The sequence below is a fragment of the Panthera uncia genome (assembly GCF_023721935.1).
Source record: "Panthera uncia isolate 11264 chromosome A3 unlocalized genomic scaffold, Puncia_PCG_1.0 HiC_scaffold_11, whole genome shotgun sequence".
Classification (NCBI taxonomy): domain Eukaryota; kingdom Metazoa; phylum Chordata; class Mammalia; order Carnivora; family Felidae; genus Panthera; species Panthera uncia.
Genome location: NW_026057578.1, coordinates 26448952 through 26469209, shown reverse-complemented (window position 1 = coordinate 26469209; position 20258 = coordinate 26448952). Strand labels below are relative to the sequence as shown.

General features: G+C 55.5%; 1 protein-coding gene and 1 long non-coding RNA gene across 7 annotated transcripts in view; one reads left to right on the top strand and one right to left on the bottom strand.

Moving 5' to 3' along the window:
- HM13 (histocompatibility minor 13) overlaps positions 1-16807 on the top strand; it is a 38648-nt gene extending 21841 nt beyond the window's left edge. For 2 of the 5 annotated variants that reach the window (XR_007462096.1, XR_007462097.1), the window contains exons 7-13: positions 274-331; positions 3022-3105; positions 6196-6232; positions 9117-9219; positions 13479-13564; positions 15286-15488; positions 16338-16533. Coding sequence is in view for 3 of the 5 variants with exons in the window: in XM_049650974.1 (XP_049506931.1) it covers positions 274-331; positions 3022-3105; positions 6196-6232; positions 9117-9219; positions 13479-13564; positions 15286-15432; positions 16338-16440 (618 nt within the window). In the remaining 2 variants the exon portion in view is untranslated. Of the gene's footprint in view, positions 1-273; positions 332-3021; positions 3106-6195; positions 6233-9116; positions 9220-13478; positions 13565-15285; positions 15489-16337 lie in introns of all 5 variants that reach the window. The other 3 variants (XM_049650972.1, XM_049650973.1, XM_049650974.1) reach the window with 2 other exon arrangements.
- Positions 9772-20024, bottom strand: LOC125936721 (uncharacterized). Of its 2 annotated transcripts, XR_007462101.1 has the most exons (5): positions 19576-20024; positions 12276-12755; positions 11505-11615; positions 10607-10819; positions 9772-10134 (listed from the first exon to the last, which is right to left on the bottom strand). It is a non-coding gene; the product is annotated as an uncharacterized LOC125936721 (long non-coding RNA). The 2 variants fall into 2 exon arrangements; XR_007462100.1 differs by lacking the exon at positions 12276-12755 and having other exon boundaries at positions 19576-20010.
- Positions 20025-20258: the final 234 nt, after the last annotated feature.

The following is a 20258-nucleotide window of genomic DNA, read 5'->3' as shown; positions in this document are numbered from 1 at the left end:
GGCAAGCAGGAGGCCTGGCTGTGGCCATCAGAGGCCCTCTTCCAGCTCCTTCGAATCGTCTGTTTGTTGCCCAGAACCAGGAGCCCCATGAGGTGTCCATGTGACCAGTATCGGTGGCCACCTAATCTCAGCTTCACATCTGCTCTGGAGCGCCTCCTCACTCCCTGCCCCTCCCTGCGGATCTCAGGCAGCATCGCATCCAGAACCCCTAGGACAGCCATTCTTTCCCACCTGGCCCTCACCTCCCTCCAGACTCCTGTCTTCTCCTCCTAGGTATTTGGCACCAACGTGATGGTGACAGTGGCCAAGTCCTTTGAGGCACCAATAAAACGTAAGTGACCACATCCTTGTGGGGAGCCCCTCTGCTTCTGCCTCATGGCCCTTCCCCTCGTGGTCCTGTTTTGGTCAGTACCTCTCCTTTGGCTCTTCCCCACGCACCTCCTCCTCCTCCAGGCTTCCCTGTGTCTCAGGCTGGTTTCTTTCCCCTCTTAGACTCATCTGGCTGTGTTCGTGCGCAGCCACCCTCTGCCCAGGTCCTGGCATCCGGCCGCTCGGGCCCAGTGGAGTGTGACACGGGATGAGCTGGAGGGGAGCCAGCATAGAGGGGGCATCTGACAGAGCCTGTGGTGGGGCGTGCGAGGACTCTCCAGGAAAGGAGATTCCACGCTGAGACCTGAAGCCTCACTGGATGCCTGGCTATGGGCACCATCTGTCCCAGACCTCTCCCACTGCTCAGGTTTTGTTCTTTGGTGTAGCTACCCATTGTATAAATATGAGAAAGTCTAGCTGTAGGCACCTAGGCGTCAGTGAGCAGTGCGGAAATTTTTTTTTAATTTTTTTTTTAATATTTATTTATTTTTGAGACAGAGAGAGACAGAGCATGTGCAGGGGAGGGGCAGAGAGAGAGGGAGACACAGAATCCGAAGCAGGCTCCAGGCTCTGAGCTGTCAGCACAGAGCCTGACACGGGGCCCGAACTCGTCAACCGTGGGATCATGACCTGAGCCAGTCAGACGCTCGACCGACTGAGCACGGGCACTTGGCAGCCAGGGTGAAGCCAGCCTCGGAGAAGCAAGAAATAACTGTCCTTCTCACAGTCATACCCACCACTGCTGCAGACTGGCCTCCATGAGCTAGACAGGCTCCTGGCCAATGCTGCTCCCAGATGCTATGGTCCCGGCTCAGAGACCCTGAGGAAAGGAGTTTCTGCCAGCTTGGGCTTGAATAAACTGATGGGGCCCAACCCAGCCCATGAGCCAGGCCCTCCCACTGGGAAGATGGGGTATCACAATGGACAGGCCTGGGTCATTGCCCTCCTCAGTGTCTGGGAGCAGAGTATTTGAATTGGCCGTCCCCCAGAACCAAGGATGTGAAGCAAGGCAGTTCTCCAGCAGGAGAACAGATGCTGGGCCAGCCGGAACAGCAGCTATTCCCCACGTGCTGTGATAGATGAAGCCAGCCAGGGTGCCAGGAAAGCTTTCGTGAAGGATGAACACATGTTTGCCGAGCAGGCGGGGGCAGTATGCAAAGGGCAGAGGCACAGAAATGCGTGGAGGGCCCCGGGAGCAGAGAATCGGGGAGGGATTCTCATGGCTGAGTTTAGGGGAACAGCAGAAAAGAGGCCGGGTTTGGGAAGTCAAGAGTATCGTGCCAAGAAGCCTGGGCTGCCCAGTGGGCGGTGAGTGAATTACTGGAAGACTCTGAAGGGGGAAGTGACACTATCATACTTGGGTTCCAGCGTGGGGAGAAGCCCCATTGCCCTCCATTGCTAGGCGTAGAGCTCAGGAACGATAGCACAGTGGTTAAGTCAGGCTGCCTGGTCTAGAATCCCAGATCTGACACTTGCTGGCTGTGTGGCCTTAGGCAAGAGACTTCGCCTCTCTGGGGCCTGGTTTCTACATCCGCCACTTCGAAGTGGATGGTAGCAGGATTGGGAAGATTGAATGAGGAGATCTGTAAATCACTGTGACTGTGCATTCAATGTGGAAAGAAGTGGGAGGGGAAGGGCATCTGGGTGTTCGCTAGGGAGGCACAAGCCTCCCCCAGTTTACCTCTGCTTACATATCATTGGCCAGAGCTAGGCCCCACAGCAGGGTCTGTGCTAACAGCTCAGAGCCCGGGGCCTGCTCCAGATTCTGTGACTCCCTCTCTCTGCCCCTCCCCTGCTCCCTCGCTCTCTCTCTCTCAAAAATAAATAAAAACATACCAAAATTAAATTAAAAAAAAGAAGGCATGGGGTGATGGTTAACAATGTGTACAAATCATCTGATCCTCACACAGCCCTATGGGGCCAGTTCTGTTATACCTGTTTCACAGATGAGAAAAAAATTAAGGCACAGAGCAGTCAAGTGACCTGGGCAAAGTCACGAGCAGAGCCAGGATTCAGACCCACTCAGTCTGACCCTGAAGCCCACACCTAATTGCTCTCCTGCATAGCTTGCAAGATGCTGTGGGTGAAGTCCGGTGACAGCCACCTCTTGCCATAACTGGACACAGAAGGAGGCATTTATCTCAGTGTGTGTTTATATAAATAAGCAAGTGGGTCAGCGTGGTTTTCAAGTGGGGGGCTTTAAGTACAGAGAGTGTAGGAATGTGGCCTTTTCCATTCAGCATATCCAGAAGGAGCCTATAGCCAGGGCGCTCCCTGCTGCGGACCAGGCCCCACCACCTGTCTCTACCCCTGCTGTAGTGAGACGGAAAGCCTTTGAGAAGTCAGCACCGCATGGGCTCTTTGGTCTCTTTTGTACATGTGGCTTTAGGGTCAATCCCACTTAACCAAAGCGTTCCATAGCTATCAGAGGTCACCGAAAGGGTATGGTGTGTCTTAGCTTAGATTCTTCCTCTTCTAACCAGCCGTGATTCCAGGTGGAGGCTTTGCCGTTCAACCTGTCAGCATCCTCTTACTTCCCCTGCCCCCTTGATCGCAGGTGTGCAAGTTTTGTGTCACAGAGGTGGGGAGGCTGGGAGGTGGTCTGAGCTGGGCTTTCGCCAATTCCTTACATCCCCGCCTCCCCCCCCACAGTGGTGTTTCCCCAGGACCTGCTGGAGAAGGGCCTCGAGGCAGACAACTTTGCCATGCTGGGACTTGGAGATATCGTCATTCCAGGTGACGGGGATGGGGTGGGGGCCGCAGTGCGAGTGGTGGAGGGACTGAAAGGTGGGGCAGGAGCACTGTGACACAGTCTCGCCCGCCAGGAACCTGGAAGGGTGAGGCCGGGCGATTCCAGACACCCACCCCGTGGCTCAGCCCAGGGTCTCAGCACACATTGTAGAGCGCCAGTCACATGCCTGGCCCCGGGCTGGGTACTGGAGGGACGGCAGTGAGTGAGACTGTCCCCACAGAGCTTCTGATCTGACGGAACACACCTTACTCAAGAGCTGCAAAAGTGTCTGTGGCCGACCGAACCATGTTCTGTGAAAAACACAGTTCATGACCCTCTCACACCTACACACGTACGCTTCCCTTGCAGGTGTTTATAGGTATTACCAATATGCTAGAACTGCCAAGGGCCCTGTGGTCCTCCTCCCCCAGCTCCCAGGAGAATGTGCCCGGGTGTGTGGGCTCCTGTACTCTGGGCAGAGGGACGTGTGGCATGCGCCTGTTCGTCCACATGAGCTGACCTTTGAACCGTCTACATGTGGGCTCCAGTGCACCTGTGGCTGTGGGCATGCATCTCTGGGGGCCCACGGCCTTGCCTTGGGGTGCCGGCAGCCCGAACCACCAGTCAGAAGACTCCGAGCTGCTGCTCTGCGCGTAGCTGCAGCGACTGTGCCCGGGATACGCACATCCTGGTGACAGGTGTCCAAAGGGGACACTTGTTCCTGTAGTCCAGAGGCTCAGACTCAAAGGATCAGAAGCACCCCTGGTGCTTGCTTGAAAGAAAGAACAAATGAAAAGCCAACCTGTTCTTCACTCGAAGAAGTAACAGCAGTTCTAATAACGTGAGGTGGCACAGGCACTTCCGTCGTGACACTTGGATTTTGTGTGCGGTAAGGCAGCGGTTTTCTCTTTTACCAGTGAGGGAACTGAGGCTCAGAAGTAAATGGACTTAACACACCTTCACACGCTGGCCCCGGGCCAGGGCCAGGACTCAGGTCAAGTTGTCTGTCTGCAGAGAAGGGCTTCACTGTCAGAACTGCCCTCTACCAGCAGTTACAGTGAGAAGAGGATGATGAGCACAGCTACCATTCGCCAGGCACCTGTTTCGTGCCCACCACCGTGCCGGATGCTTTTCATACAGTGTCTTTGCTGCTCCTAGCAGCCCAGGGAGCTAGAGGGTATTTCCATTTTACAGATGAGTTAACTGAGATTCAGAGACTTGCTCACGTTCCTGGGCACGTGGGGGTATGGTCTTGAACTCAGGAGTTTCCATAATTTGCAGTGCTGGGAGGCAGGGAGACGCGGTTCCGTCAGACAGAAGAAACTGAATCCTGGAAAGCAGTCAACCCACCGTGCAGGACACCGGCTGCCCCAGGCACCCACACAGACTTCCCCGGTATCCTTGTTGGCTATAGTTCTGGACTTGAGGCGTGCACGGGGCGTCACTGCACGTCCCTGTGTATCTAAGTCTTTGAGCAATTTCTGTAGGTGGAGGTTGATGACACCCTCACAGCGCCCCGGTGATGCTCTTCAGAGGATAACGGGTTGCTGCAGACCGTTGTTTTGAGGACCAGATGCATTACTAGGAGTGAAAGCTCTTAGCAGAACTCTGGCCCCTGGATTGGTAGGAGAGCAGATGTAGAATTCGGCCGTGGGGGGTGGGGGGGAGGGGCACTGGGTTCCCAGCTTTGTTTCCAGAAAGGCAGCATGTATCTTCTCGTTGCACCCGCCCACTCCTTCTCACACACAGCCTCATGGTCTTCAGGGAGGATTAATTGATTTCCCGATTTAAAATAAGTCCTGTGTCAGGGCGCCTGGCTGGCTCAGTCAGCAGAGCACGTGACTCTTGATCTCGGGGTTGTAGGTTCGAGCCCCACATTGGGTGTAGAGATTGCTTAAGGATAGAATCTTTTTAAAATATAAGTAAAAAATAAGATGATAAAATAAAAAAGAGTCGTATGTTGCCATTCGGTGCTTCTGACCAGTACAGAATGTTTTGTTTCTTGAGAGCCTACTCTCAACTAAACGAGATTCAGCCCTTGCCCTGTCTGAGCCCAAAGACCAGTAAGGGGGACAGACATTGGTATGTGAACAGCATACAGAGTCTGGGCTAGCCTGCTGTGTCTCGGGGACTCTGGCTTTTGGGGGTGTCTGGGCTGGGTTTTGAAGTGCGAATAGGAGTGCAGCGGGTAGACAGAGTTAATCCTCTCCTGCACTCCCCCAGGGCCTCCGGGTGGTCTTCTTGCTTCTACTCCCTCCAAGCAAGCAATTGCCACATGATTTGTTTTCAGAATCTGTTTAGGTTTTTCCCCTGCTTGTAATTTAATTCTTCCACGTGTTCCCTTAGTCAGGATGGAGACCCAGTTCCTCCTTGTGCCCCACGGCCCTCCCTGCATGGCTGGTCCAGCCCCTGCATCTCCTGCTCTGGGCTGCGTGCAGTCTCAGCTGGCGCCTTGACCCCTGCCACAACTCCAGCCCCTCTTTCCTCGGGACCTTTGCACATGCCGTTCCCTCTCCCTGGCAAGTGTCACTTCCTCAAAGAAGCCTGCCTTCCTCTTTCCCTCCACTCCCCCCTAGCCTGGCATATCTCCTGATAGACCTTCCCATGACACAGAAAGCACCCTTTCACGGTATGATCTTACATTGCATTTTGTTACTGTTTGATCAGCTTGTCTACCTCCTGCCACCTCAGCTGAGCTCTGTGTGCGCGGTGGTCTTGCTTACTGTTGTCTACAGTGCCTGGTACTTAGGAGGCCTCAAGACACATACGGGTGGATGGGCCCAGTGTGACACAGTGTGGTGCTCTGAAGTGCCGGGTCAGTGTGGTCCCAGACCAAAGCAAACCCCTGGGACCTTCTCATTGTTCTAGGTGGCCTGATGGCAGAGAAGCGGGATTTCTGCTGGCAGTTGGCAGTGTTGGCCACACCCTTGTTCCCCAGTGATTGCTGCATGACTGGGAACACGAGGCTGGGGACCCGGTTGCGTGTTAGTTTACTACCCCCCGCTCCTCCCCATCCCAGGCAGGGGACTCCATCCCCGAGCCTTCCTGAGTGCCAGTTTTCCTGCCACTGTCTAACCCTGGCTCTCTGCCCACAGGGATCTTCATTGCCTTGCTGCTGCGTTTTGACATCAGGTAAGCTACCTGGAAGTTCTAGCCCTCAAGCTCCATGACTGGGGGGCCTTCTCTGGGCAAGGTACTCCAGGGGCTTCCCAGAGGCTTTCAGACGCCCAGAAGAGTAACTTGGAGATCAGACCCTCCACCTCCACGGCAGCCAGTGCAATTCTGATTTTGTCTGCACTTGACGTCTGAGTGTTCAGAGAGCCTATGGCCAGAAAGAAAAAAGGATCACGGTCCGAGAGATTTAAACGCGAAAGGTCCTAGTGGTACTCACGGTGCTTTCACTGTGTGCCTTGCCAAGTGAGCTGACCTTTCTGTGCTAAGGTTTCGCATTCTGAATGTAGTGTATTACCAAGAAAATCTGGAGGGAGTAAGCACAGGGCCTCAGGGCAACCCAGCTGCAGCCCAGTCAGCCGTCACCATGTATTATCAACCGAGGGTCGGGTCACTGCATCCCAGCTGCTCTAGCTGCTCCCGCCCTCTCTTTACTCAGATTTTTTCAGTCCATTGTAGGAAGTGAGCACAGGGAGAGGGAAGGGGGCCAACTTGAGTCCCCACTTCCAACAGAAGAGGTTGCACTGTTAACTGAGCACTTGGGCCCCTGGGCCTCCCACCAGCAGGTGGCGCCCGGTCTTCCCTGTGTAAGGCTGGCAGCGTGTATGCTGAATTTCGAGGTGGTTCATGAACTTTTCTTAATCTCCTCGTGCCCAGTAGTTGCAAAAGCAGTAATGGTGTTGACAGTGATAGCAAGAAACTCTGTACCAGTGTCACTGAAATCGAATTGGCCTATGAAACTTGACCCTGCCGACGTACATCTGGGTTATTTGTGTAGTACCACTCGGAGCTCACGAACATGGGCTTACAGGCGGCCTTTGGAAGGGACATGGCCAGTTTGTAAGTAGAGGCACATCTGTGCCAACTGGCTGTAGTCCTGGCTGTTCAGAGGCAATGCAGAGAGAACCCCAGGAGAGTCCCTGGGCCACTGGCTAGGGACACAGATTCACATTCGGCTGCCAGCACCCTCAGAGGCGGGATCTCCTTCCTAGCCTGAATTTGCAGGATCAGCTAGCCCTTCAGAGCTGGTTCCAGAATCCGGGCGGCATGCCCGAAGTGGTCAGCTTCACCCCAGGGTCCACGGCAGCATAGCTTCGAGAGCACTTGCAGCTCTGGGCTCAGCAGCAGCCAGGACAAGGAGAAAAAGGACTGGAAGGACTCATTCACTCCACAGATGGTGCTGGGAACACGCGGAGGTCATAGAGCTGATGTGAAAGGGAAGTCCCGTCATGGCAATGTATCCAGCCCTTCTGAGGCTGATCTTGGATGAATTGCCTCCAGGAAGCTACTGGCACTTTATCCAAGGTAGTCAGGGTCTATTTAGCGTACGGAACAGGTTGCTGAACTGTTACATCCACTGTACTGAAAAGTAATAACTCAGCTTTGCAGCTTCTGCATCGGTGTTTCTCAAAGCATGACTCCTCCATGTGAGATTCTCCTGGGTGGTTTTTCAATGTGCACATTCCTAGGCACCTGGGTGGCTCAGCCAGTTAAGCATCTGACTCTTGATTTCAGCTCAGGTCATGATCTCGTGGTTCGTGAGTTCAAGCCCTGCATCCGGGCTATGTGCTGACAGCACAGTACCTGCTTGGAATTCTCTCTCTCCTCTCTCTGCCCCTCCCTGACTCGTCTGCATGTGCTTTCTCTTTCTCAAAATAAATCTATATTTTTTAATGTAGGGGCGCCTGGGTGGTTCAGTTGGTTGAGTGCCTGACTTCAGCTCAGGTCACGATCTCATGGTTCATGGGCTTAAGCCCTACATGGGGCTCTCTGCTGTCAGTGTGGAGCCCACTTCAGATCAGATGTCTCCCTCTCTCTCTGCCCCTCCCCCCCACTCGCATTCCTTCCCTCTCTCTCTCAAAAATAAACTTTAAAAAATATATGAGGGGCGCCTGGTTGGCTCGGTTGGTTGAGCGTCCGACTTCGGCTCAGGTCATGATCTCGCAGTCTGTGAGTTCGAGCCCCGTGTCGGGCTCTGAGCTGACAGCTCAGAGCCTGGAGCCTGTTTCAGATTCTGTGTCTTCCTCTCTCTCTGCCCCTCCCCCACTCATGCCCTGTCTCTCTCTCTCTCTGTCAAAAATAAATAAACATTAAAAAAAAAAATTTAAAAAAAAAATGGTCAACTGCTAAAAAAAATATATATGTGTGTATATATATATATATATATATACACACATATATATATATGAAAAATAATTTTTAAAAATGCAGATTTCTGGGGGCGCCTGGGTGGCTCAGTTGGTTAAGTGTCCAACTTCGACTCAGGTCATGATCTCACAGTGGGTTTGAGCCCTGCATCGGGCTCTGTGCTGACAGCTCAGAGCCTGGAGGCTGCTTTGGATTCTGTTTCCTCTTTCTCTCTCTGCCACTCATGGTCTGTCTCTGTCTCAAAAATAAATAAAACATTAAAAAAAATTTTTTTTAATAAATAAAAATGCAGATTCCTGGTCCTTGCCCTAGACCTATTTAATCAGATTCCCTGGGATTTGGACCTGAAAGTCTGTTGTTTTTTTGGTTTTGAGGGATTTTTTACAAGCTTTCTAGGGAACTTGTATGTTGGCTGAAGTCTTAAAGCCACTGTTACAGGTCATGGCGCTTGATATTCGCAACCACTGAGCAGATGGGTCGTGGTTTTCCCGTTTTGCAGATGAGTAAACTGAGGCCTAAAGAAGGAAAGTGACTTGTCCAAAGACATACGGCTGGGGCAGCACCTGAATACACAGCCAGTGCCAAACTCTCAGCCGTCCCAGCCGGCCTCCATGGAGGCTCTCCCCGCGGAAGAGGTGGCGCTGCTCCCATGCCTGTAACTAACCCTCCTCCTCTTTCTCCCCACACCTTCCTGAAGCTTAAAGAAGAACACCCACACGTACTTCTACACCAGCTTCGCGGCTTACATCTTCGGCCTGGGCCTTACCATCTTCATCATGCACATCTTCAAGCACGCTCAGGTGAGTAGGACTGTGCTCGGTGCCTCGGGAATGTTCTCACTGCAGGTAGTAGGGACTTACATACCTGGGGCTTGTCTGTCGCATACACAAGCAACCCAGAGGTAGGTGCTCCCCAACGATGTCAGAGTGCGCACGTCTGTGACCCTTGGCCTTTCCCCCATGGCAGGATGCTGCTGCTTCTCCAGGGAGCACAGGCACATGAGTGGCAAGGGAGAGGAGCACGGATACCAGCCACGCCTGTGGCCTTCATCAGGAAGGCAGAACCTCTCCCGGAACACTTGTCAGATTTTTGCTCGAATCTCATGGGCCAGATCAGGGTCACATGGCCCCTACTGCAGGGAGCCTGGGAAAGAGAGGCTGCAGCTTCTGAGCCTCCGGAGTGGGGCCAGTGGAACAGTGTCGGGTGGGTGTTGAGTGTTTCAGCCCGGTGCCCACCCTACCGGGTGAGGGAGAAGCTGTTCGGGGCCCTCCCTGACTCCCCAAGCATCCAGCCTCTGCTTCCTCCTCCCACCAAGATGGCTACTGAGCCGCCGCAGAGTGAAGCAGGGTGGATGAGGGCTGAGAGCTTTTATTGAGACCTGAGGAGGGGGCAACAAGGAGGAGACCGCCAGCAGATGGGCTTGCTGAGTACTGGAAAGCAGGGCCCTTCCCGTACACCAGTCTCCATTCAGTTCTTCCCGAGGGTCCTCACGAGCAGGTAAGGGAATTGGAAGTCAGGTGCCACATGGCAAGCATGTGCTAGAGCAAGGATCCCAGATTGTGACATGTGGAAACCAAGCCCAGGCTCTGAACCCCCGGCAGTGGGAGAGGCTGGGTGAAATGAAGGCCAAGGGGACTCAGGGGGGAGGAAGTCCAGACTCCCCCATCTGTTCAAAGCAGGACTGTGGGCAGGTTGCAGAAGTCCTGCTTGATTTCCTGTGGTAGTTAATTAAGAAAAAAAAAGTGAGATTAGTTCATCGTAGCTAGCTTGGAGTTTTTTGAGGACGAAATGAGTTAGCGTAAGGAAAGTGCTCACAGTTGTGCCTGGCCCAGGTAGTAGTAGCTGTCATTGTTGTCACTGTCCCCTCCATCCTCCACTCCCTCTGCTCCCCGGCTTTCTCCCCTCCCCAGGGCACCAGCCACAGAGAAGCCACCTTTGAATTAATCACAAGAGCTGTTGGTTGAGCAGTTACTCTGTGCCAGGCGCTGTGCTAAACCCTTTTGCTCATTAACTCATTTAGTTCCTACAGTACCTATGATGTTTATGAACCAAATAGTAGTCTCTTTCTACAGAATGTCCAAGGGCCAGAGTCCCCTAGCCTATAGGTAGAGAAACCAAGAACCAGTGAAGAGCCATGTCTTATTCACTTCTACCCCAAATGACCTGCAAGCCGAGAGTGACACACACCTGACAAGAAGGTCTCCAAGAGTGACTGGGCCTGGCCTGGGGGACGAACTCAGAGTCGTCTGGGAGGTCTCTGCTCCCAGCCCAGATTCCAAGCCCGGAGCCATTCCCCCAGAGGCCACCAGGTGGCAGCCTAGCCTGCTGCCTGGGCTAGACTCGAGGATCCGGTTGGGAGCTCCCATACTGGCTGGAGAGGTGGTCCTCTGTGCAGGGACACTGTAGGCCAGAGAGAAAAGGAGACTTCCTGGGTCACACAGCAAGTTAAGCTGGGCCCTGGCTGGAGCCCCGGACTCCTGACCCCTGGCCCCAGGCCTGTGCTGCCCCCTAAGCAGCAGCCCAGCCATTGCCCCATCGTCATCCACGTGGGCCTCCCCCTAGATCTTGGGAAGGGGATCCAGGACACAAGGGCAGCCTGTTGCTTGAAGACCCTCTTCCTCTCCATGACACAGGCAATCCCAGTGCCAGTAATTCCCTAGGTGGAAGTCCCAGTGGTGCTGCTTAAGTGGTTTTCAACCCATGTAGCCTCTACCAAAAACCCACTCCAAGCCAGGGGTCTGGCAGCCTCCTAGAAAAGCCCCCTCCAAGATGATCAAGTGTCCTCATTGTACAGAGAGAGGGAAGCGGTTTAGCTGTGGTCACACAGTAGAGCAGAGGCCAGATGGAAAGCCAGGAGCCTGACACCCAGTTCACCATCCCAAGCTATACATCCTAGCCTCTCCTCAGCGCCAATTTTGGAGAGGTTCCTCGGTGCCTTGAGAGGAAAGAAAATAGTAGGCGTGTATTCCTGTGATGATAGCAAAGTCGCCACCTCTCAGAGGAGCCTCAGTGGCCCCCGGCCCTCAAGTGAGGCAGGCCTGGAGGGAGCCAAACTTCTTCCACCCTCCCCCGGGAAGCCCTGTACCTTGCCCAGCCTGGTGCTGGTGACTTAGAGACAGAGGCACCTGGAGCCACATCCTGGCCAGCTGTGTGATTAGGGCAGTCCTTTCCCTCCTCTGATCCTCAGTCTCTTCATCTGTAAAGTATAAGGAGATCTTTTCAGGAATTAAATTCTATTAAGTTTGTATTTATTTCATTTTCTGTTTCACAAATTTCTGCTTTTTGCCTTCATTATTTGCTTTCTACTTTTTGGTGTTTTATTCTTTTTCTGGTTTCTTGACTTGAAAGTTAAAATTATTTCAAGTCTTCGGTGTTTTCTAATAAATGCACCTAGAGTTATAGATTTTCCTCTGAGTACTGCTGTGGCTGCCTTTCACAGGTTTTGGTGTGGACTTTAGTCATTGTCATTTCTATCGCTCTCCAAAAGGCCTAAAGCCTAACTCACCCAAGTCCTGACTCAGCAAACACCTAATATAGTGAGAAAAGCTCAGCCATTTACACACCTCCTGTGGCCTTGGGTGAGTCATTTCTCCTTATCTAAACCTCAGTAGCATCGTCTGTAGAACTCAGATTGTGTTACTAGCTCCAAGAGTAATACATAGGAAGCGGTGTGGTACATGACCCATGCGTGGCAGGTGCCAAGAAATGGTCTGAAGGTCAGGCTTGGGGGGCTCTGGAGTCCTGTCCTCTGAGCAGGGGCTGGCTTCCCCTTCGGAGTGAGGTCTCACCTTACATCTACAAGACACCCTCTTAACTTTGCAAGCACCCATGAAGAAGCCACTTGCTTAGGATTTACCAGGCCTCCTCCTGAAATGCCAGGAATAGAGCAGTGACGAAGACAGCCGTGGACCCAGCCCTCATGAAGTTCACAGCCTAGCAGCAGAGAGGCTGAAGTCTGCAATGATATAGCAGTGTTCCACTCCACATTGCCAGAGAATGCTGCAGGGCATGGCAGGGGGCCTTGAGAGTGGATAACAAGGGGGCCTGGCTCCGTGCCAGGGAAGGCTTCCCCGGAGAAATAAAACTGAGCAGAGGTCCAAGGAGGAGGAGTCTAGGCAAAGGTGGGAAGAGCATCGCAGGCAGCAGAAACTGCCGGTGCAGAGGTCCTGTGGCTGGAGGTGACAAGGAGGACCAAAATCAGGTCCTCCTTCCTATCACAGTAGGGCAGGTCAGGTACACTGGAGAAGGAAGCGGGGTCACGTCTCACGGGGTCTTCAGGCCCTTGGGAGCATTGGTGGTCATGGAGGGCTGGGCAGTAATGTCCAACTTTCGGATGCTGTGGGGAAAAGAATAGGTTCAGTCCCCAGTTTACCGTTTAATAGCTGAGGCCTGTGCTGTCCCCCGTCCTCCCGAAGCCTCAGCCTTCCTCCTGTGAACAAGAGGATGGTCATAGGGAATTGGAGATGGGCTGAAGTGTTCCTTGGGAGGCTGAGCTCAGCATAGTGTGTGCAGCACGTGCTCCATCCTGCCCTCCAAACCCAGCTTCAGCAGGAGTCTCCGCACACAGGCTCTGGAGCCAGACTGCCTGGGTCATGTTATTGTAACAACACCTCCTGGAGTGTTTGTTAAGGACGCAGACTTCCACCCTCAGACTCGGGAAGCAGGGGTGAGATCCGAAGCCTGAGCTCGGCACCTGCCCTCACCCTCTGGCTCATCTGTTCTCAGCCACCCCGCTAGTCTCTGGGACTAGGACCCACCCAGGAGGTTGTTTGTTTGAACCTGATGTCCCAGGTGATTAGGATACTGCCAGCCAGACTCCTGGGGACCCTTAAAGCCCTGCATGCTTGAGTTTCTTTGGGTTCCTTGCATTCCCTCCCAGGGAGGAGCAGCCTGGTCAGAGAGCCAGGAGCCCCAGGTAAGGGCCCAGCCACTGACTTGCTCTGGGAACCTGGGCAGTCATTGTCCCTCAGTTGCGCCCAGAAGAGGGTTGGAGTGATGGGCGTGGCCCTGAGCAGGTACCCTATACAGCATTTCGTCACCAGCCTCTGTTCTCTCATAGCCTGCCCTTCTATACCTGGTCCCCGCCTGCATCGGCTTTCCCGTCCTGGTGGCACTGGCCAAGGGAGAAGTGACAGAGATGTTCAGGTAAGGCAGGGCGGGGGCGGACGTCCGCATGGCCCAGGTGCACCTGCAGGCAGCTAGTGGGGCCTGCCGGGGCTGCTTGTACACGTCTCCAGGGGAACATTGTTCCTGCCACCAGCCCACCTCTTGTCCTTTCTGCCAGCATGTGGGTGCCTGGCCTGTGGCGCCAGCGGGCACCTTTCCTCGGGCCGAGAGCCAGGGAAAGGCAGCCCCCACATCCAGATGCCTGCTGGGTCTTGAGAAGGGACTGGCTGGGAGAGTTTCCCCCCAGGCTGCCCCACTGTCAGGAGCCCTGGGTTCCCAGCCTGACTCTGCCACATGACTTCAGCCTTCCTTTCCCCGACCTCAGCTTTCCCATGTGAGTAATAGGGAGGATCCTAGTGTGGTGGGAGGTGCCCCAGGTTGGAAATCAAATGTCAGTCCCTGTTGAGCTGCCTCAATGGCTCTGACCCACAGCTCTGTCTCAGCAAATGTCTCACTCACACACATACCCCTTCCCCGTGGCCATACGCACACCTGCCACGCCCTGCGCACAGCCCCACCCATACCCCAAGGCCTGCGTGACTCTGACAGGTGTCTGTTCCCCAGCACCACTGACCCCGCCTGCCAGGGACCCAGAAATAGCTGCCAGCTGCGACTGAAGCTGCCCACTCGGGGGCCTTCCACCCAGCTCCACCTGCCTGGCCTCCAAGTTGTCCCTCGAGTGCCTGCCAGGGCCATCTGTGCACCTGGCTGCCTGCAGGGGAACCCGTGACTCACCCCCTCCCCCGTACCTGCCTCTGCCCTCCCTGTCTTGCCTAGAAGCCCCAGGCTCCCAACCTGCCTGCCCGAATCTCCTGGCCGGGCAAAGCCCTGTGGACTCACGCGAGGCTGGGGGATGAACTTGGAGGCAGATCTGGGGGCAGGGGTGGGATCTGATGTCTGAGCTTAGCACCTGCCCTCACCCTCTGGCTCATCCATTCTCAGCCACCCCCCTGCCTTGGGGTAACCCCCTCCCGCCAGTCCCAGTCCTGTTGTGTCCACACTGGGCCAAGCTCTGAATATCCACAGCCAGGGCACCTGTTCGGTGCTGGGCTCCCCTGAATATTCTACCACTTAGGCACTCTACACCCCTTCTGCCCCCACCCCCAGGATATCCTCTGGTTAAGGTGAAAAAGCAGGTGGTCTCTCTCTTTCTCCATCTCTCCCTAATTCTCCACCTTACCTTTTATTTTACTTTTCCCTTACGAGGCTCTCTCTTGTTTTATTCACTTGTTTATTTTTAAATAGGTAACACAGTCACATGGCTCCAAATTTCATAGCCATGGAAAGGAAAACCCCCTGACACCCCAGCCATCTCAGAGCTCTGTCGCATAGACGTTCAGAGAACACTTTGCTCCTAACAGCACGTGTGCGCGTGCACGCTCCTGCACAGCCGGTGGCCCTCTCCGAGCATTCTGCATCTGGGTTTTTCACACCACGGTAGATCTCAGAGACGTTTCTGCAGCAGCACGTGCACATCTAGAGCATCCTTGTTCTTTTGCACAGCTGCATAGTGTCCCCTTGTACGGGTGCATCATTTTATTCTCCTAATAATTCCGGCTTCTTTCCGCGGAGTCCAAAAGTGCAGAGGAAGACAAAATTAAGACATGGCTCTGCTCCCTGCTCATTGCAAGAGAAGTCTCTGTCCTCCCCCGTCTTTTCCTCTCCATCTCTTTTTTCTGTCTTCTCTGTCTCTCACACAGCTACGAGTCCTCGGCGGAAATCCTGCCTCACACCCCGAGACTCACCCACTTCCCCACAGTCTCGGGCTCCCCAGCCAGCCTGGCCGACTCCATGCAGCAGAAGCTAGCTGGCCCTCGCCGCCGGCGCCCGCAGAATCCCAGCGCCATGTAATGCCCGGCGGGTGTCCACCTGCCCGCTTCCCCCCACTGCCCCGGGGCCCAAGGTAGGGCAGACATCCCAGCTCCAGTGTACGGGGCAGGGAGCATTGCCAGGGGCAGGCAGCAAGTGGCACCTCCACAGCCATGAGGCAGTCACTACACCCAGCCTCAGGGCCGGGAGCAGGGCTCTAGAACCTCACTGTCCTCACCGGTAGCGTGGGGCTCATGCAAGAGAGAGCGGACAGTACAGCCCTTGTCGTCCAGGAGTAGATATTCTTACATGTAACCCTGGGCAGATCACTTTCCTCTCCCGGAGCCTCACTCTGTTCATCTGTAAGTGGGCACATTCCTGCCTCATGGGGTTCACCCGGGGAAGAGATACAGGTACTACCCTTGGTGTGAACTCAGTTGTTCAATAAATGGGGCCCATAGCAAGAGCCAAGCCAGGGTGGCGGCCTTCGAGAGTGGCACCTTGCCACTTGCCAGTAGAGCAATCCCCTACCTGCCTGCACCCCTGGGGCTGAGTTGTTTGACCCTTGCCATGTGCTCTGGGAAGCAGCCCATCTCCATAGCCTCGTCCTGGTTGCCCCATTTTTTCCCCACTCTCTCCAGTGGAAAGTTCAAGAAGCTTAAAGTTAGTCCACCCAAGGCCAACCAGCCCTTCTTCCATCTGCCACTGCCCTTGCCACCTCGTGGCACCACCAGGCACAGAGAAAGGAGAGAGCAGCCTGTCTGAGGAGGGCATACAGTGGGGCCAGGGCCAAGTACTGGAAGATGCTGGGCCATGGATGCCAGGCTGGTGTTCCTCGTGTGCCCAGGGATTTTCCTGGGATGGTGGGGAGGCGGGGCCCAGAGATTCTGCCCTCCGCCTCCTCTAAAGGTGTTGTTTTTTATTGTTTTGTTTTTTTGGTCAGTTATGAAGAGTCAAATCCTAAGGATCCAGCAGCAGTGACAGAGGGATCCAAAGAGGGAACAGAGGCCTCGGCATCGAAGGGGCTGGAGAAGAAGGAGAAATGATGCGGCTGGTGCCTGACCCTCTGAGGGCCAGACCAGGCAGGCGGGGACGGACCAGCATAGGCCTGCACGGGCAGAGGGCGCAGGAGGCCTGGCAGCTCCGGGAGAGGGGCGGGGGCAGCAGGATCCCTCCAGCAGGGCCTCCCGTGGCCTGATTCCCTCTTCCCCCTTCTCTGGCCTTCTTCTGCCCCTTCACATCCCCTGCAGGCAAAGGAAGCCCCCAAACTCCCCCACCCTCCCAGAGGCCAGGTGGGAAAAGTGGGTCTGATTTTTAGACTTTTGTATTGTGGACTGACTTTGCCTTACATTAAAAATTCATCCCATTGCCCGGGCAGGCCACTGTGCCCCTGGAGGGGTTCTCTGCACCCAGCATCTTGCATTGACTTTACTAGCTCTCACCCTCCCACCCAGAAACTTCCCTGCAAGCCCCTTCCTGGGGACTGTGAACTCTCACAACCTGGGGGAGAGGCCCCGACCTCCAGGTCCTTCCATACTCCTGGATGCCCACCCAGTGCCTGGCTAGCTCAGCCTCCCATGGATACCCTCTAGCCAGCAGAGGGGGCCCATGAGCCTGCCTTCATTCCCCCCCACCCCCACCCTTTCAGTTCTCCTTGCCACTTCCTCCAACATTTGGGGGCTATGAGGCTGTGGGACAGGTGCTCTATGTGTCACCCACCCACCCCAGCAAGTCCACAAGGAAAGTACCAAAAAGCCGACCTGACTCTGCAAGGGGACCAGTATCTGCAAAGCTAGTGAAATGTGCAGGGCCTCATGGATCCCAGGGATGAGTTTAAATTTTATTCCCAGGCTGGCAGGAGCCTGCTTCTCTGGGCCTGATGTCCATATGGCTTCAGCTGGAGAGCACTTGGACTCTAGGTCACCCTGGAGATCAAGCCCCCATCATTCCTATTCTGCTCATTCCCAGGGTTGTTCCCACAATGACTGTGCAAGGCCAGGAAGATGCTGTTGCTAGAAGCCACCCACCCCACCCCACCCCCACATTGACGCCACTCACAGCACAGGGGCCAGGGCCCCTGAGAGGCTGGAGTGGGAGGACAGGAGGCCCAGTGCTTCTGGGAGGTGATCCAGGCCCGAGAGCTGGAGATCTCACAGCCAGCGTTTCTCCAAAGTTTGCTGAAGACAGCAAGCAGCCCAGACCTGTAGGAGAATCTCCAGTGGACCAGGCGAGGCATGGGCACCGCCCTTCTCCACCTGCCTGGTGCGGGGTCACTGGGTGGAGAAACAAGTGGGAGGGGGTGACCACCAGTCTGAGACTCAGGCCTCCAACTCCCATTCCAGAGCTCTCCTGCCCAAGCTTCGGGTTCAAAGGCTGGAAATAACAGTGGCTTCCAGACAGTTTGGAGGTGGCCAGAAGACAAGTATGAGCAGAGAATAGGAAGTATCTCTATAATAATCACACCTCCATACGGGATTTCACTTCATTTCCGTCTTAGGCTCCAGGTGCTAGTATTAGTCCCCTTGTGCAAATGAGACAATTGAGGTGGGTTGCCCACAGGGGTGGATATGACCTCAAGCAATCCACGCTGAATTCCAAAGTTCCTAAGGACTGTGCAGCTCCCCTCTAGACCCTGGGCCTGCGTCACTGACTGCTGTTCTGGGCACCTTTGAGACAACCACCCAATTTCTCTGGGCCTACAGAGAAGGAAAGAAAGGGTAGGAAATCTCAAAGGTTTCTCCCAGCCATGGGGTCCCTTTCAGGGGCTTCTCGGATCTCTGCCGGCTCCTGCCGCCTCCAGAGGGGAGGCCGTGTGGTCCTGGAACAAGGCCCCTCTGAGGGCAGCAGATGGGGCAGGCAGCCCAGGCACACAGCATGGTTGGCTCTGCGGCCCAGGGCCCACAAAGGCTTCATTGAGTCACCGCCGGCCTCCGGCGGAGGCTGAGGTGGCAGTGGCGCCGGGCGCCTGCCACCTAATGACCGTCCTGGCCCGGCCAGATGTTCCACAGACCTCGGCAGCGGCCATCCAGGGCCCGCCCGGCCAGCCGGCACCGCAGAGGCCACTCTAATTCCAATTAACCAGCTTCAGCTGAGCAAACAGCGGGCAGCGGTGGCCCAGCCCGGGCGGTAGGCCCGGCCCGCAGAGCCTCCGAGTCTAGACTCCAGATGTGAACCGCCACCGCCAGAGTCCCATGGAAAAATGGCACCAGGCCGGGCACGGATTGGGCCTGCACGCGGGAGAGGTGGGGGTGGGCGGGTGGCTGGGCAGGGCTCTGGGTGGGCCTGGTGCCAGCCTCACCCTGGGGTAGGGGTGGACTCTTGGGAAACAAACTGCTCCAAAACCCCCAAGTTCTGTCCCTGATAGAGGAAGTGTTCCTCTCTGGCCTCCCATTTCCCCTGACTACAGTAGGCAGCAGGGGGCTCCAATGGGGAGGACCAGCCCTGCTGAGAGCCCTGATACGATTTCCTTTGTATTTAACGTGTTTCTAGCAAGATGTTAATGTATTTTTAAAACATTTATGTGATCCTTATAACAACCCTGTAAGGTAGTACCATCATTTTTACAGATAAAGGGAACTGAAGCAAAGAGACATTAAGTGCTCAGGGGGGGATCTGAACCCAGGATGTCTGGCTTCCAAGACCACGATGTTCACCACAGGTGCTGTTTGACATAAATCAGGATACTGGATTCCGGGTTCCCTTCCTTGGGAGCAGCGCTGGAGAAGAGGGTCAGCATCTGGCGGAGCAGGGCTGGCTGCCACCCTGTGCCTGGAGGGGCCTGCCCGCTCTGTCCTGTTTCCTCAGCTGTGAAATGGGTAAGACCCTCCCAGGGCCGCTCCAACTTCTGGGGTTAAAGCCTTGAGATAACCCTGTCAGAGCTCAGCACCAGGAATGAGCTGGGCACCGGTCAAGTCAGTGGGCACAGCAGGGAACACAGGTCAGCCCCCCCCCCCCCACTCCGGATCTGAAACTGTGATGGGGAAATAGACTTGAAACGGCTGAAAAAGTGAATAATGTCAACACCTGGGGCAGGAGTGGTGCCTCCGGTTTCCACAATCTTGTCCGGGGTCCCTTAGAGGCAAGGCGAGAGCTTTCGAGATCCAAGAGGTCAGAGTTCATCGAATGTCCTTGCACACGTGGGAAGACTGGGCCCCACCCCGCCAAGGAAGGGCAAGCCTTACCCGGGGTCTCACAAGGAGTGGATACTGGGGAGGGGTGCTCCGACCCCCGCCGGCTTTCCCACCGCTGGGATTCCCTCCGCGACTCCAGGCCGGGTCTTGGGAGGCGGACGCATCCTGCCCGCGGGTGCGTCAGGAAGGGCCGAGCGGGAAGGAAGGCACCACCCCCACCCCCGCCGCGGCCACACCTGGGCTCTCCGGGCGGGCGGGGGGCGCGGGCCGGCGCCTGGCTCCAGCGAGTCTGGGCCGCCTCCCCGCGCCGCCTCTTGGGGGCCGCCAGATGGGCCGGCCGCCCGCCCAGCGACGCAGGCAGGAAACGGCCGCCGGGGCTGCCAGGGACGCGGCCGCGAGCGCCAGGGGCGGGGCCCGATCTGGGGCCGCCCCCTGTGGGGAGGGGCCAAGCGGCCAAGCGTGGTGTCGGGTCAGCGGGTGTGGTTCCTGAACTCCCTTGGGCAAACCTCTCCCTTTCTCTGGCCCTCAGTTTCCCCACCAGTGGAACGGGTCTGCTTTTCCTAGCTCTTTTCTCAGCACCACATGACACGGGGCAGTTTCTTGCCCTTCTGTTCCTTTGTTCCCTTACCCGGAAAATGGGGTGACGGTGACGGGCCATCTCCACTAAAATACCAACTCTGAGAGGGCTGAGCCGCCCTCGCCACCATTTGAACCTGGCCCAGTGACCGAAAGAT